The sequence below is a fragment of the Carya illinoinensis genome, chromosome 16 (genome assembly GCF_018687715.1).
Source record: "Carya illinoinensis cultivar Pawnee chromosome 16, C.illinoinensisPawnee_v1, whole genome shotgun sequence".
Taxonomy (NCBI): Eukaryota; Viridiplantae; Streptophyta; class Magnoliopsida; order Fagales; family Juglandaceae; genus Carya; species Carya illinoinensis.
The window spans coordinates 12,400,224-12,416,995 of record NC_056767.1 but is presented as its reverse complement, the minus strand read 5'-3'; the positions used below and the strand labels follow the sequence as shown (position 1 = coordinate 12,416,995).

The following is a 16,772-nucleotide window of genomic DNA, read 5'->3' as shown; positions in this document are numbered from 1 at the left end:
CCCACCAAGGTGGCTGTATGCATGGAGAAACTTCAACGAGATTTTTTTTTTTTTTGGGGGGGTGGGGGAGATGATGCATATGGAATTTAAATTCCACTTGGTAAAATGGGCCACAGTGTGCTCCCCTGTCCCAAAATGAGGATTGGGAATCCAGCACTTCCTATCTTTTAGCAAAGCCTTGCTTGGCAAATGGCTATGGAGATACCATAATGAACGAGGAGCATTATTGTAATACCCTAGTTTTACTACGTGAGTTTTTACGTCATTTTATTTTATTCCTTAAGTTAAATACGTTCATGTAAAGATTTTTATTATTTTATTTTAGAAGGTTGTGTTTTTATTTTTATGTGGGTTGTTAAAATAAATTAAGTACATGATTTTTAAGGCCTTATAGTATTTTCTCTTTAAATCCTAAAATTTTATTAATCTAACATCGTTTTCTACCCTTAATGTTACTTCAAATAACTACCCTCTCGACAAATCCTTATAAGAGTAACATAAGAAGATAGTTAATTCAGTTAAGATAACATCAAAACAGCTCCATATATGCATTTAATCACTTAAAACAGAACATAATTATATATATACAAACCTAAACATCAAAACAGCCCTATATATATAATTAATCCCTTAAAACAGAGCATATATGTAGATATACAAAACATAACATCAAAACAGCCCCATATAAATACTTAATCCCTTAAAACATAGCATATATGTATATATATAAAACATAACATCAAAACATAAGCTAAACAATTTAGTTAGCTTCCAAAATCACATTAAAATTAAAGGAGTCAAAGTAGGATTTTTACCTTAAGCTCCTAGATTCTTTCAAGAGGTAAAGTGAAGGTCCAAAGCTTGAAGAAAATGAGAGGAGTTTGATTTCTTGAAGAGGAGAAGAAAAGAGGGAAGTGGCGTTGGCTAGCATGGAAAGGGAGGTGAAGAAAACTTGTTCTTCATTTCGTGGGTGTAGACCGACGGTTTGAAGGGGAAAAAGGGACTTAAAAATTGATTTAATTGAACTTATCCCATAAGTCTTCAAGTAGCCGATGGAAAGGAGGTTTCATGCTTATCTCATAAGCTTAAAGATGAGCAAATCAAATTTAAGGAAAAACAACTAGTCTTGGTCAAAACTTGTTTCACATGTTTGCAAAGGTAACCAACTGTTTTAAGATGGGTTAAAGGTGCCAGCAACTTTTAGTAAAGGAGACCTACGGATTCAACATGGAATAAAGGATTAAGACTTGGTCAAAGCTTCCCTTGAAAGTTTTTAAGCTTCATGACCGATGGTTCATAAGAGAAGAAGGCTTAGTTAAATTTTTGGTCATTAAAAGCTTAAGGAAATGGAGGGCTAGGATTAGATTTAGGAAGATAATTATTCCAACTACCAATCCTGTGGTGGGAATCATTTGTGCTCTTTCATAAATAATAAAATTTTAGGGTTTAAAGAGAAATACTATAAGGCTTTAAAAATCATGTACTTAATTTATTTTAACAACCCACATAAAAATAAAAACACATCCATCTAAAATAAAATAATAAAAATCTTTACATGAACATATTTAACTTAAGGAATAAAATAAAATGACGTAAAGACTCACGTAGTAAGACTAGGTATTACAACTCTCCCCACCTTAAAATAATCTCGTCCTTCTTCCTAAATCTAATCCTAGCCCTCCATTTCCTTAAGTTTTTAATGACCAAAAATTTAACTAAGTCCTCTTCTCTTATGAACCATCGGTCATCAAGCTTAAAAACTTCCAGGGAAGCTTTGACCAAGTTTTAAACCTTTATTCCATGTTGAATCCGTAGGTCTCCTTTACTAAAAGTTGTTGGCACCTTTAATCTATCTTAAAACCGTTGGTCATCTTTGCAAACATGTGAGACAAGCTTTGACCAAAACTAGTTGTTTTTCCTTAAATTTGTTTGGCTCATCTTTAAGCTTATGAGATAAGCATGAAACCTCCTTTCCATTGCCTACTTGAAGACTTATGGGATAAGTTCAATTAAATCAATTTTTAAGTCCCTTTTTCCCCTTCAAACCATCGGTCTACACCCAAGAAATGAAGAACAAGTTTTCTTCACCTCCCTTTCCATGCTAGCCAACGCCACTTCCCTCTTTGCTTCTCCTCTTCAAGAAATCAAACTCCTCTCATTTTCTTCAAGCTTTGGACCTTCACTTCACCTCTTGAAAGAATCTAGGAGCTTAAGGTAAAAATCCTATTTTGACTCCTTTGATTTTAATGTGGTTTTGGAAGCTAACTAAATTGTTTAGTTTATGTTTTGATGTTATGTTTTATATATATACATATATGCTCTGTTTTAAGGGATTAAGTATTTATATGGGGCTGTTTTGATGTTATGTTTTGTATATCTACATGTATGCTCTGTTTTAAAGGATTAATTATATATATGGGGCTGTTTTGATGTTGTGTTTTGTATATATATATAATTATGTTATGTTTTAAGTGATTAAATATATATATATGGAGCTGTTTTGATGTTATGTTAACTAAATTAATTATCTTCTTATGTTACTCTTGTAAGGATTTGTCGAGAGGGTAGTTATTTGAAGTAACATTAAGGGTAGAAAACGACGTTAGATTTATAATATTTTAGGGTTTAAAGAGAAAATACTATAAGGCCTTAAAAATCATGTACTTAATTTATTTTAACAACGCACTTAAAAATAAAAGCACACCCATCTAAAATAAAATAATAAAAATCTTTACATGAACATATTTAACTTAAGGAATAAAATAAAATGACTTAAAGACTCAAGTAAGACTAAGGTATTACAATTATAGAGAGCTGTTATAGAATCAAAATATGGTGAACCATGGGGGATGGTGTTCAAATGAGGTAAAGGGGACATATGGGGTTAGTTTATGAAAACACATAAGAAGAGGATGGGACACATATTCAAGAAATATCCGTTTTGAGGTGGGTGATGGGTCCGAAATTAAATTTTGGCATGATGTATGGTGTAGCGATACAACACTTAAGGAAGCTTAACTAGAATTCTATGGCTTAGCAAGAATGAAAGAAGCCTCAATTGTAGACTTCTTAACCATTTCTAATGGAACGTTACATTACTTAGAAATGCACAAGATTGGGAAGTTGACACTTTCTCATAGTTCTATGATCTAGTGTACTCTACCCCTATAATAAGGGGAGCTGAAGACAATATCTTTTGGCGCCCTTCTAATAAAGGGAAGTTCACAATTCACTCCTACTATCATGCCATGATCATGCATAACACGACGACATTCCCATGGAAGAGTATTTGGAAGACAAAAGCACCCCTAAAGGCAAATTTCTGTGACTATGAAAAGCCACATCATAGTCATGGATTGGTGTTGTATGTGCAAAAAGAGTTGAGAATTTGTAGATCATCTATTAATTCATTGTGAGATTGCTATGACCTTGTGGAATGATTTCTTTGCTCGAGTAGGATTAGCTTGGGTGATGCCGAAAAGGGTAATTGACCTCCTAGCTTCTTGGCAAGGCATCCGGGTAGCCTTTAGATCGCAAAAGTGTGGAAGATGGTCCCCAATCTGTCTATTGTGGTGTATTTGAAGGGAGTTGAATGCAAGAAGCTTTGAAGATCGAGAATGATCAATGGAAGTGGTTAGAAGTTTATTTTTCAATTCCTTATTCCATTGGTTGATTGTAATTGATTTTAACGGAATGTCTTTTCATGAGTTCCTTGTATCGCTAAACTCGCATATATAGGAGACGCTCCTGTATATATCCCATATACTCAGGCCTTTGTCTACTTTATGCTCAATAAAAAATTTTTTATCAATCAAAACAAATACTTGCCTAATTAAACTAGTGTGATCTTCTAATCATGTACCTAACTTGGTCATGTCCTTGCTTAGGATCATGTAAGTTTGAGACTCACCCTTTTATTACAATAGAATAATGTGTAGGTAAGACGAGAATGCACAAGTACATTCTCCTTGGGAACAGAAACTTAATTGAAACCGACTGCTAAGACCTTGCAAGTCAAAAGCACTTGATGCATCTATCTAATTTCCCCCATATTCCCCAATAAGAGATGTCTCTACAACTGATATGGCTTTTCACCATACACCATAGCCATTTCTGCAGCGAGTTAAAGCTGCTTAATTTTAACCAAGTTGACCAGTCTTATATAGTTATGTCCCAATTCCTCTAATCTAATAGAAAACTAATACTTCAGTTGAGTTAGCATTGTGCTATATATTATTTTACAACTTTATAATGAAATATCAGTACAGTTTGTTTCAGTTCCTTGTGTAGCTAAGATTTTATACGCATGAGTACTTACATTTATTATTATTATTTTTCCTTCTTTAGTGGGTCTAATAGGTTATGACCTGAGAAGTTCTCTGTTGATCTGACTGCAGGATTGCTATTGTGTTGTAGGTATATCAATTGAGGGTGATGATGAGCTCTTGGCAGACTTGGATGTAAAAGTGGAACCTAAACGAGATGAGTGGATGACAACGCTACCTCCCGAAAGAAAAGTAAGACCCTCATTCAATTATGGTTTGGTTATTATTGTTAATTTAATAGCTTTAGCTTTAGTCTTGAGTTACCAGAACTTGGAATTCCTGTGCATGTCACCCTCCTCAGAGATGAATTATAATATAGTGATTTTTACCTACAAGGCATTAGGTGTGATATTTTCTTCTGTACAAAATTGATTCTTTTGTTTCAGAATCAAAGCTACTTTAAAGTACCACTTTAACTCTTTAGCAACTCCAATTCTTTGTAGAAAATAATTAATAAGTGAGAAAGAGGATTGTACCTCTGGATTGGTATTAGAAAATTTTGATGTATTACTTTGATAAATGCTTGTTATTCCATACTGGTAAGCTCACACAAAAAGCACCAATAAGAGTGCATGCACTTCACTTTTGGTAAGCAACATGCTTCAGCCTTGGCACTTCGCACTTGGCACACTTTTATGAACATTGTTTCCTCCATGTCACTTTAGTTCTTCAAAGCACCAACTTGAGATGCTGTTCTACTCAGATGACCACATGCACCTTACAGACTTTGGAGCTTGGGAACGCATGGAGAAGTTAGAAATCTTGTAGATACGATAATTTAATGTGTATGATTTCATACACCTTGTACTTAGTTATATATTAACGAAGATAACCCTTGAGCAGTTTCTAATTATGCATTTTTTATAATCATCCGTGGCTAAGATAGACTAATTTGTCATGGTTCAGCCGCTCAAGTGAAAGGAACTTCAATTATAGTAACAACCGCATCAAGTTCTTGAAGCACTGCTGTTTTCTCTGCGACCTCCCCCCTTCTCTCTCTCTCTCTCTGCTATAGATGTCTTTCTTGTTTTCTTGTTTCTTGAATTAGTCTGCGATTGCAATTTCTTTTTAGTTTTATTTTAGGATAAGTATATTTGGTTTTGATTCTTGTGCACTAATCCTATTTTACCGTGTATATCACTTTGTAGGGTTTCACTTTCCATTGTTACTGTAACTCCAAATGCTACCCATTTTAATTGCTAAAAAAGTAATAGTTCACTCTTGTTCTTTTCTTCTCAGCCTGGTATGACTATGCAGTCCACAACATTCAGCAGGAATACGAAAGAAGGACGTGGGGACACTAGTGTTTGGACGGATACCCCTTCGGATAGAGCCCAGAAAGCAAAGATGAAGTATGTTTCACTTTTTAGTTTTCAGAATGCCTTGCTCACACACATTTAGCCCTTCATATAATTATTACAACTTTCATAAACTCCCACACAAGATATAATAAACAATTCACTTTTTCAAATTTCAAAACAAAAATTATATTCTAACAAGATTTTATTTAACTTTTAACTTTTATCCCATCTCATTTGTGTAACCAAACAAGGTTAGTTTAAGGGGATTTTTAAATGCATTTAGCTTCCTGTCGCAGTTATCTGGAAGCATATAACGAGGCTGCTGCTCTTGCATCAAATGAAGAGCAAAAGAAACAGAAAAGTTCAGTTGCGGATTTGGTGGATAAATATAATAAAGAAAAACGGTCAAAATCATTGGTGCAGAAGCACCAAGAAGAGTCTGCTGTCGGTCGTTCAAAGAAAAAATCCAAGCAGCAGCCAGAGAAAGAAAAAGAAGAGTGGGTGGGGCAACATCCTTGGAAGCCTTGGGATCGTGACAAGGACTTGTCAGCTGGGAGGAAAAGTATAAACTTGGATCAAGACAAGATGGCGCAGGGTTTTTCTTCCAGGTTTTCTTCAGGAACCTTCCAAAGAAACTTCCTTTAGACCTTGGGCTTGTATATTTACAATTCGTACTATTTGGTTGCCATTTCACCATTTCAGTCCTCTTTAATTCGTATAATCGTATTTATGTTCATTTGCCGTCAATAATCTTTTTTTTTCTCAGCATTTATTTTTGTTTAATCAATATTTAGGAAAGAAGAGGTTCTAATAATACCTCTCCCTTTGTGTGAATGCGCGCGCATGCACAGTCGTGTTACTGTTGTTTCCTTTAGTCCATTTTTATTTTCATTTTTTTTTTCTAAATGGTTTTCTTTTGGTTCTGCTTTCTTCTTTTAATGTCTACATTTTCCTATGATTTTAAATATAGCTCTCTCTCTCTCTCTCTCTCTCTCTCTCTCTTACAGAATTGGATTTAACATATATAGAAGTGGATCTGGTTTACTTGTTTCGTGATGCTTTGTTTGTTTTTTTGCTTTTTTGTAAGCATTTAAACAAATACATTGAATAGTGCTTGGACCTAAGTTGAGGGCAAAATCTAAGTAGGAGCTCATAGAGCATATGGCCTTAAGCTAGGTCCATGCGCCTGATAATAGTCATTTCTATTTTATTTATAATAATATACCGCCCTAAGAAAGGTATTACAATAGGGAAATTCTTATTGTCATCCTCACACTTTACACACAACACTTATTTTAATTTTTTTTTCATTTTTTTTATAATAAATATGTAGTGTGTAGATGATAAATAAAATAATTCAATTAGTTTAATAAGAATAAAATGAAAAAAAATAAAAAAATAAAAAAAAATATTTTAATATATAAAGTGTGTGGTGTAGGATGATGTGTAGCATTTCTCCTTACAATATTCGTCTGAAAATTTGTTTACTAGAGCGCAAGTTCAAGACCCTTTTGTGCTTGATATTGTGCTTTAACCAAGTGATATCTCACAACTCCAAGTCCATTTACCTTGGTCAACATTCTAACATGTTCAACAAAATAACTATTTCGTCTCTGGGTCTTTATCAGGCAGGCTTTATGAGGCCTACTTTTAAAAAAGAAAGAGAAGAAATACATGAAGTGATGTCTTAAAAAGTGGGAATTTATTGGATTTTGTAAAAACAAATTGAGATTCGAGTAACTAGATTGGAAATTGTTTTTGAGATATATTTTGTATTGGGCTTTGCCAAAGTGGGTAGCTAGAAAATTAGAAGTTATTTGGATAAAATATTGAGTTGTTTTCTGAAAAAGAAAAGGGCTTTAGTGAAAGTTGCTTGGCTTGTTTTCTTTTCCCGAGAAAACTCAGATTAGATGGAAGCTCTTTGAGATGTCAAAATTTATGTTGGAGGTTAAAGATGTTTGGATTAAAAGTGAATATTAAAAGTTTCAAACCTGATCAGATTATTTTCTCCATAGCATGACTGAGCTTAGGAAGCCTGGACACGATTACTTGAGGTTTGATTGAGGGAGTATTCCAATGTTTGTTTGCTAGATACACTATAGACACTTGGGTTAAGTGAAACTACATTTTTTAAGAATTCCAAATTTAGTAGAATTCTGTCATAATTAGTTTGTATTAAGTATTTGAAACAATCGGGAATTCTTCTAGTCGAGGGATTGTTATTTTTAGGTTATTTTAGACTGGGAGTTAGATTCATAATAGATTAGGCTTTTTTATAGAGTTGCATCAAGCCTTTATTGGACTCTAGAATTTGTTAGTATTAGTTTCTAGAGTTCCTTTATATTTTGAAGTCATTGATTGTAATGCATAAAGGCAGTCGATGGTCATGATTTGGGAGAGGGAAAATTCTATTTATAACTATGTATGGATAACGCACCTAGCTAAGCACTTATATAACATGATTTGATTTAGAATATAAATTTTAAAATTTAGATATTATAAATCAAATCTGGTTATGTAAGTGATGTGGATGGTATATTATTTTCCATACCGGCTTGCAAATGGAAGAACTTTTTGGGAGAGTGGTTTATTACTGCTAATATTCTGAGTTCATATTGAAAATATTTTTTGAGAAAATTTTTATTTATCCCCTGTGATTCTAAGATTGGTTCTTGATACAATACAGAAGAGTTGCATGATACATTCTATAAATTGTCTTCATGCTGTATCAGAAGTGGGTTAATAGCGGTAGAGGGAATTTTGTGTGTACAAGGACTTCTGGTTATGAAATTTTGGTGAAATTTAACCTAGTTATAAAAGGAAGACATAGTTCCCCTTGAAGTAATCTAGATCAGTTATAATTTCTCAACTTCTCTGTTGCTTCTTCTCTTGATAGTTCATTTTTTTAAGATCCCCTTTTAAGATTTTAGTCTAGAACATAATATTAATAATAATAATAATAAAAACAGTAAATTTTGAGTTATTCTCTCACTTTCACTGTTTATGTTCTTCATTTCTGCAATGAGAATCTTTTGGTCTGCAATATCAGTTACTTTAAGCATATTCAATTTTCTTAATGGCAAGCTTAAATAGGTTGTCCTAGCTATTCCTCCTATATATATAAAATACCAAGCTTTATGTTGTCCAGCTTTCAAACCAAGTAAAGTGGTAATAAAGTATGGATTAAATGCAACAAAAGAGGAAGTATCAATGGCATGGTTTCTCCACATCACAATTCTGAAACATAACTAAATGAGTTTTGCTAAGTATAAGAGAAGTCGCTTATTAATCTCCATATTAATATTGATTAATTAATATTTAAAATTTAAATTAGCACTGTTTTTAATAAAATTTACTTTTTGAACAATCATATTAGATTGATGCATATATTAATGTACAATTATGTTTGCAATTAGATTTTTCTTAACTAAATTAAAGAATGTATGAATAGCCGAATAGGAACAGGAACAAGAACAAGAACGGACAAAAATAATAAACCCCACAAGTAATCATGAATCTGTCTGTCCTAACAAATTATCAATAGGGTTAAGATCTAAGAAACTAAAGCCAAACAAACCAAAAAACAAAAGAACAAAACGATAGAAAGAAAGAAAGGACATGCACAACTTGTGCATGTGAGGAGACATGTCATTATCAACCCTGAGGCTTCTCTCACTCTCTCTCTAGATATATACATATATATATATCTATGTGCCTCCCTAGAGAAGTTTTCTTAAGTCATCGTCAAGCTTAGTTCATCTCTCTCTCTCTCTCTCTCTCTCTCTCCAATTATATCTCTAGATGCAGGTTTGTTGTTTACAAAAAGAAAAATACATAGATATGGATATAATGAGGAGACTAGGGCTGAAGAGGTGTTATGATACATTAATAAATGTATGTGGGGACGAAGCAGCACAACCTCCAGCAGTCCCACAAACCGCCCCATACCCACCCCACCTACTTGCTTCATTCACACTGTTTCTGATTTGCCAATAAAAAAATATAAAAGAATCACCTCCCAAAAGTATCTTGCTAGATTGTTTTACAGAGAGAAGATAAAGAAAAATGAAAACAAAAGAAAGTGTGGTTTGCTCGATATTTAAGCGTAAAGGAATATATATATATATATATATATATATATATATGTATATATATGTATATATCCTATGGAATGCAGTGGTGATTACCAACAGCTCCGTGACCTATACTTCATTACCACTATGTTCACTTCGATGAAATCTTAAGATTTATAGTGTAAGTGCTGTGTGCGTGTGCTTAACAAATTGACACACTCAACAGATGACCGTTGGTGTCAACATAATCTAGCATTAAAAAATAAGTCATGTAATTGCAGACATTTTAAAAGTATTGGTGTTTAGAATTATTTATAATTTTAATGAGTACTAATGTTACATACAGTGTGGAGTGCGTGTAAGGATTGTGCATTCGTTTTAAAAAATTGTAGGGTCCATTATTAAAAAATTCGTTTATTCCATGTGAGTCTCGTATTTATTCACTTTTTTAAAGAGATTGTACAACACTTGTACACTCAATGATTGCAAATATCATTTTTCAGTTTTAATGGATCTCACATTGGCTTGCAGGTTACATGCCAATTTTTTTTTATTAGAATTTCTTTATTTTTATTAAGTTAGAGATAAATGATATTTGTAATTTTATAATTTATAAGTCTCGCGCGTCCCTTTGAAAAAAAGGATAAATCTGGGACTCATATGAAAACATTATTTTTTTAATGGTAGACCTTAAGGTTTTTTTCAAAGAGAGTGCGAGAGGCTTGCACACCATAGAACTTTATCTAGTATTACTGTTTCTTTGTGATAATTGATATGGTAGGCTTCTTCAATAGTTGTGTATTTGGTGTGTCAAAAAGCAGATATGCAAATAGAAATTTTGTAGTTATAACATCTTGTAGTTGGTTATTCCTTTGTGTTCTCTATATATCAATGACTAATATAATTACTTGCACATTTACTTATGAAAAAACAGAAAAAACACTCAACAATCGTTATTGTTTGTAATTTGTAAGTCTAATCCCAACATCATATTTGATAGCTTGAATGAGAGATTTCATGCAGATTTGAGTTTTTCCATTGCATGTGAACGCTAGCTACTTGTACTCCCACAATTTGTAAACTGTGTTGGATAGATAAAATTAATGTAGCTAACAGCCAGTCAACTTTAATTTGCAGGCTAGCTCTCTCGTTCACTTTCATAAAAATTTTCATCTCATCTCTTCTCATCTATAATCATTACAATTTTTTCAAATTTTCATACAAAATAAAAGAAAAAATTCAATTTTTTTAAATCTCAAAATAAAAATAATATTAAAACTATATATTTTAATAATATTTTATTCAATTTTCAACTTTTATATCAACTAATCTTATCTGAAAACAAACAAGAAATCCACTAATTTTAAGAGTGTGAACAAAGTTTCTTCACTTTATATATATATATATGTACGGACGATACATGGCCAAAGCCATGTGCCACTAATCGATACATAGCTACCTCCATTTTCTTCAAATTCAAGAGTTGGGTATATAAAGAAATTTTATAAAATGAAGTTTATTATAAACTGGCATATTTTAATGTGATGTCAATTTTTTTACAGTATTTTTTTTTATTTTTTATTTTATTTTTACAATCTAACGTACTATATCAAATTATGCAGTTTGTAAAAATTTCTTTATAAACCAAGAATAGCACGCTTGGCTAAAAATGATTTCTTTTGAAAATAAAAATTGCATGTGTTTTGTCTATTTCAGTATAAATCATATATAGTGCTGACCACATGAACTCAACTAGGTTATATATATATATATATATAAAAATGCTTTTTCACAAATTCAAGATGGTCATACCTCATACCAAATATTTCCCAAGTGGCTGAATGAGAAGATGCACAATGCGAACTGAGCAAATTAAATGAGGCTACAACGAGTGATCAGAGCATATGGATCAAGGGAATCATTATTATGTCTCTCGACTCTCAAGTAGACATATCAAACATGTTTTTAGTTTATACTCAAAACAGTTTGTAGTTTTTAGTAGAATTCTCACATACAGCTAGCATACATATGCTCTTGCTAATAATTAGCACATGCATGTACTTTGAGAAAATATCAAAGGTTCTTTTGATATTGTAGCTTTTTGTGAGAGTAATGCTATGGCTAAAGAGAGATCATGTGTGAGATCCAGACTCGACCACTTATCTTTTTGTATGACATGTGTCAGGTTGGATGCCGCCTTTCCCCGGCCAACAGCCTTTAGTTGTTGCATGCATTATTGTTTGATCTTTAATGTTACTTTGTTGCATGTCTTGTCATGTTGTCGAATGTCTCTTATCAATGAGGTTGCAAATGAACATAGTAATTCGTGACTCAGCTCGTATAGATTTTGGTTGACCTTTGGTTCATTTAGATGTTGAGGAGATGCTTTTGATAGAATCAATAAGGAAATGAAATAAAAATAAGTGGGATAAAAACTTATTTACTTCTTTATTTTAATTAGCTTTGCACCCATTTAGCAGGTTCGGGCATTAGATGAGATATAAAATTTTCATCTGATCTGATCTCATCTCATTTTCAAACATAATTCAAATATAAAATTATCAAACTAATTATTACAACTTTTTCAAACTTTCAGACAAAAATAAAAAATAATTTCAACTTTTTCAAATCTCTAAATAAAAATAATATTATAAAATTATATTATCACAATATTTTAACTTTATAATATTTTTTATTGAACTTTTTTCACTCTCCTTTCCCAAAACCTAAAAAATATTCAACTCAAATTATCTCAATACTATTAACAAACTATCTTACTACTATTCACAAAATTATTATATCATCTCACTCTCCAAACTAGCTCTAAAGAACATTTACCACTGTCTCATGTATGATATAGAAAAGTGAATGAATAAATAATGGGGCAGCAAGTTAAGGTCCTAGAAGAAGTTATGCTCTTTTACCAGTGTTTATTAGGAGTGGTGTGATAAAGCAAGAGTCTTGCTTTATCAGCTTGATATCCCAAACAAAGGTAAACAAATAATTCGTATAAAATTGTTTTTATGCATTTGTCTTAATATCATTATGGGTTTTTAATATTCAATTAATGGCCATGATTACTCCTTTCCTTGATTTGGATCTTTTTTCAAGTGAAATCATTATTTTCTAGAAAAAGAAAACATTATATAAATATTGGAAAATGAAGATTTGAATGAGAAAGGTAGCCAATGCGAAAGCGTTTGTCTCCATGATGTACCAATTTTGATGAGTAGCCTATATTAAAATATTCAACAGAAAGGGAAAGTCGGTTCTATAAGATCCAATGATCAGATTCATGTAATGATATGTACGAAATTGATATGATTATATATATAGGGATGTAATAGGTCCGGTCCAGTCTGGTTTTGGACAAAATTTATGACTGAATTGATATGTACTGGTTTTACATTTTTCAAAACCAATTACACACTGGTTACCCTCTTAAACCGATATTCTGGTTTTATCAGTTTCCGGTCCAGTTCAGTTTGATTTTTTGGTTTTAATATACTATATACTATATTATATATAATATAGTATATTGTAATATAGTGGTAATATATTGTAGTATATTATAATATATATTATAATTGTATTATAGAGTACTATAATGATATATTATACTATATAGTGATATAATATTAGTATAACTATTAATACAATAAACATAATGGTATAAGATTTTAAAATTTAAAATTATATTAATTAGTAATTTATCATTTAATACAAAACTATTTTATATATAATTATATATAAAAATTATGTACAATAGAAAAAATTAAAACAGGAAAAATCTTTTTGCAAGCTCACTTTGTACACCAATTCACGCACCAATATTGATATGCAATGTATATGTTTAATGAAATGATGTGAATTGAAGATAAAAATAATTTTCATGAGATTTCTTCTATCTATAAAAAAAAATTATATTTTTTTAAATAAAAAAAGTCATTAGTATGCGAATTAGTGCACGAAATGTACTTGTATCTAGCATATATATATATGAACCGGTCCAGTCTAGTTCGGTCCAATTTTAGAAAACGAAATATCAAAACTGGACCGATTTTGACCGGTTTTAAGAAAAATAAAACTGGTATTATACTGAACCAAAGTCAGGACCGGACCGATCCTACCTGTTAGTTCGGTTTACTGGTTCACTGGTTTTTTTTAAATCCATATATATAAATATATATAGTTTAGTAAGGGTTGTTTGATGTCTATAATATAGTAAAGTGTAATTTTGTAGATGGGAAAATTTAATTTAGTTGCGTAATTTATTACGTTGTGATATTTAGTTCACTTTTTGTGGACCATTTTGGATAATAAAATAAAATTAAAAAAAAAAAAACACAAGAAAGCATTTATATTAATAGTAGTTTTAACTTTGATCATCTTCTTCTGTTTTTGTGGTAACATCAAATGATAAAAAAAAAAGTGTGCATTATTTTTTACTTTTCAATCAATTTTGGATATTGCATTAGTGAATGGTGAGAAATTAATGATGGCTAATGACGGGAGAATTAGTTAATTTGTATGGTCATATATAGGGCTGTCTTTATGTTCAAACTTTAATTAATTTTAGAGTGAGCAAGACTTAGGAGAATGACAAGAAAGGTTAATAACTTCATAAAGGAGAATTCTTCTTGCATTCCGTGAATGGAAACACCCTGCGCACACCCATGAAACGCATCATTTCATTTAAGAGAAGTGTTGGGTATAGTTCCCCTTCATCCAGACCCCGCGCAAGACCTGAAATTTTTGGTCTAAATTGCCCACCCATAAACTGAGTTTACTGACTGAAATGCCCATTCTCCACACAATGACGAAAGTGCCCTTGACTTCAAATTTTACCTAGACCCTGCTGCAAATTTTCCCAGCAGCCTGCATTCCTCCACCTTTGTTTTCTCTGTGCTCTAAGAATTTAACAGATGACTTCACTTTAAACCGTTAACCTAAGTGGCAACAACATGGAATGGAGACTTCACCAAATCATTGTCTTCTTATCAGCAAGGTTTAAGACAATCATCACCTAAACTCTCTACCCATTTTTTTCCTTCTATGCATATTTACAAATTTAAAGATTGGTCTTCATAATTCCTTGAATTTCCAAATACTTCCAACATAAATAAACTGAGATTTGTTTGTACAAAAAATAACTATGTTCTAAAGATCATGCATATGGGCAGTGGGCACTGGTGCACAATTCGCCACTTCTATCTATTTCTATACTTTTATGGTATGTGCTCTACCTCTGCAATTTCAAACTATGGTCAATCAGTATGAAATTCAAGGGGAAACACAAAGAAAAGAAGTCAACAACTTGTGGTAGATTCAATTTCATTAAATGTAGCATTTATGAAAATAAGTCTGCAACCAATAAATGCTAAAGAACAAAGATGAGGAGATTGGGAGATTTTGCTCAAATTTCTCATAATCGTGACATCTACATTTAATGATTTTCCCTCAGAACAAAGATGACTAAATATTGCTCATAAATACATAAAGATTTTGCTCAACTTTAATTTCTCACCTATCGTGATCAAGGCGTGAATTGAGGAGATGGAGGGAGTGCGACGTACATCTGGTGTCCAGATGGTGGGGTTCGTGACCTCACGTCTAAAACTCACTGGTGAGGCTCGTGATGGTGAGGGTCAAGGCTCCTCTATGCATGGCTCAAGGTTCCTCCACCACCATCGACCTCTCTGTTAGGGGTAGTATTATGAATGTAGATTTGCGTTTCGAGGAGCCAATCCCTCCAATACAGTTTATGTAAATTGTAATACGTAGATAAATTCATTCATAGTTGAACTGAATCTTAAATAGAAATACAATAAAAATAACTGACGAGACCCACTATCAAATATGGGCCACTATTCCCACAGAAAGAAAGTAACTAATTGGACTCAGTCAATGAACAGGAACCCATACCCGAGACACTTCAAACGGACTACATACATAATAACTAAAAGACAATTAAACCCCTAACATTTAATAAAAAGACCCCACTACATATATATCCCTTTAATCCCCGATTCCTCTCAAGCAAACCCTAATGCTCCTCTTGCTCCTGCGATCTTCACGGCGCACCTAACACACTCCCCTTCTTCAGAGGATCTTGCCCACAAGATCTGGGTATCACTGTCTTAATAAGGCCAAATCTTCCCACGTAGCTTCGTCTGCGGTGGCTCCCTTCCACTGTATGAGCACTTCAACGCCTGCGTGCCTCCCCTTTTTCAGTAATCTCTGTTGAAGCACTCGGTCTGGTTTAGGACTTAGAGTCCCTTCGGGAGTAAGCTGAGGAAGTTGACGCAGTGGCTGTACCTTTGCTCCGAGCTGCTTTTTGAGGCACGATATAGGATAGATCTGGGCGTCGCTTGGAAGATTCAGCCGATACGCTACTTTTCTGATTTTATTGATGATTTGGAAGGGCCCGTAGTACCTGGGGGAGAGCTTGAGATTACGTCGAGCTGCTATGGTCATCTGTCGGTAAGGGCGCAGCCTTAGATACACCCGGTCGCCTATTTCGAATTTCCGTTTTGTTCGTTTCAAGTTCGCATAGTGCTTCATTCTATTTTTTGCTTCGTGTAGGTTCTCTCGGACCAATGTGGCGATGAAATCACGGCTCTTCAGTTCGTCATCCACAGCCTGCACTTGTGTTGATCCTGGTTCATGTGGTAACATTCTAAGGGGAGGGTGTCCATAAACAATTGCAAATGGTGTCATTTTGGTGGACCTGTGCATTGTAGTATTATACACATATTCGGCTAGTGCTAGCCATTTGATCTAGTCCCTGGGCCTATCACTGCAAAAACACCGTAAATAACACTCCAAGCTTTTATTAGTAATTTCAGTCTGGCCATCCGTTTGTGGATGGTATGCCGAGCTCATTAAGAGTTCTGTTCCACAAATCTGAAAAAGCTCTTGCCAAAAAATACTAGTGAAGACAAGATCCCTGTTACTCACTATTGTCTGAGGTACCCCATGTAGCCTAACCACACTCTCCAAAAACACCTTAGCTATGGTTGAAGCTGTGTAGGGGTGAGTGATAGGAATGAAATGAGCATATTTGCTTAGGC

General features: G+C 33.1%; 2 protein-coding genes across 2 annotated transcripts in view; one reads left to right on the top strand and one right to left on the bottom strand.

The window, feature by feature from the left end:
- LOC122299269 overlaps nt 1–6,394 on the top strand; it is a 30,456-nt gene extending 24,062 nt beyond the window's left edge. The window contains exons 9-11 of the mRNA XM_043109405.1: nt 4,417–4,517; nt 5,565–5,677; nt 5,923–6,394. Coding sequence (XP_042965339.1) covers nt 4,417–4,517; nt 5,565–5,677; nt 5,923–6,271 — 563 coding nt within the window. The 3' untranslated portion in view covers nt 6,272–6,394. The remainder of the gene's footprint in view (nt 1–4,416; nt 4,518–5,564; nt 5,678–5,922) is intronic.
- A 9,437-nt stretch (nt 6,395–15,831) lies between these two features.
- Nucleotides 15,832–16,419, bottom strand: LOC122298822. The gene has a single exon (XM_043108673.1). It carries the CDS (start codon nt 16,417–16,419, stop codon nt 15,832–15,834), a length of 588 nt encoding a protein of 195 aa, XP_042964607.1.
- Between the last annotated feature and the right edge of the window lie 353 nt (nt 16,420–16,772).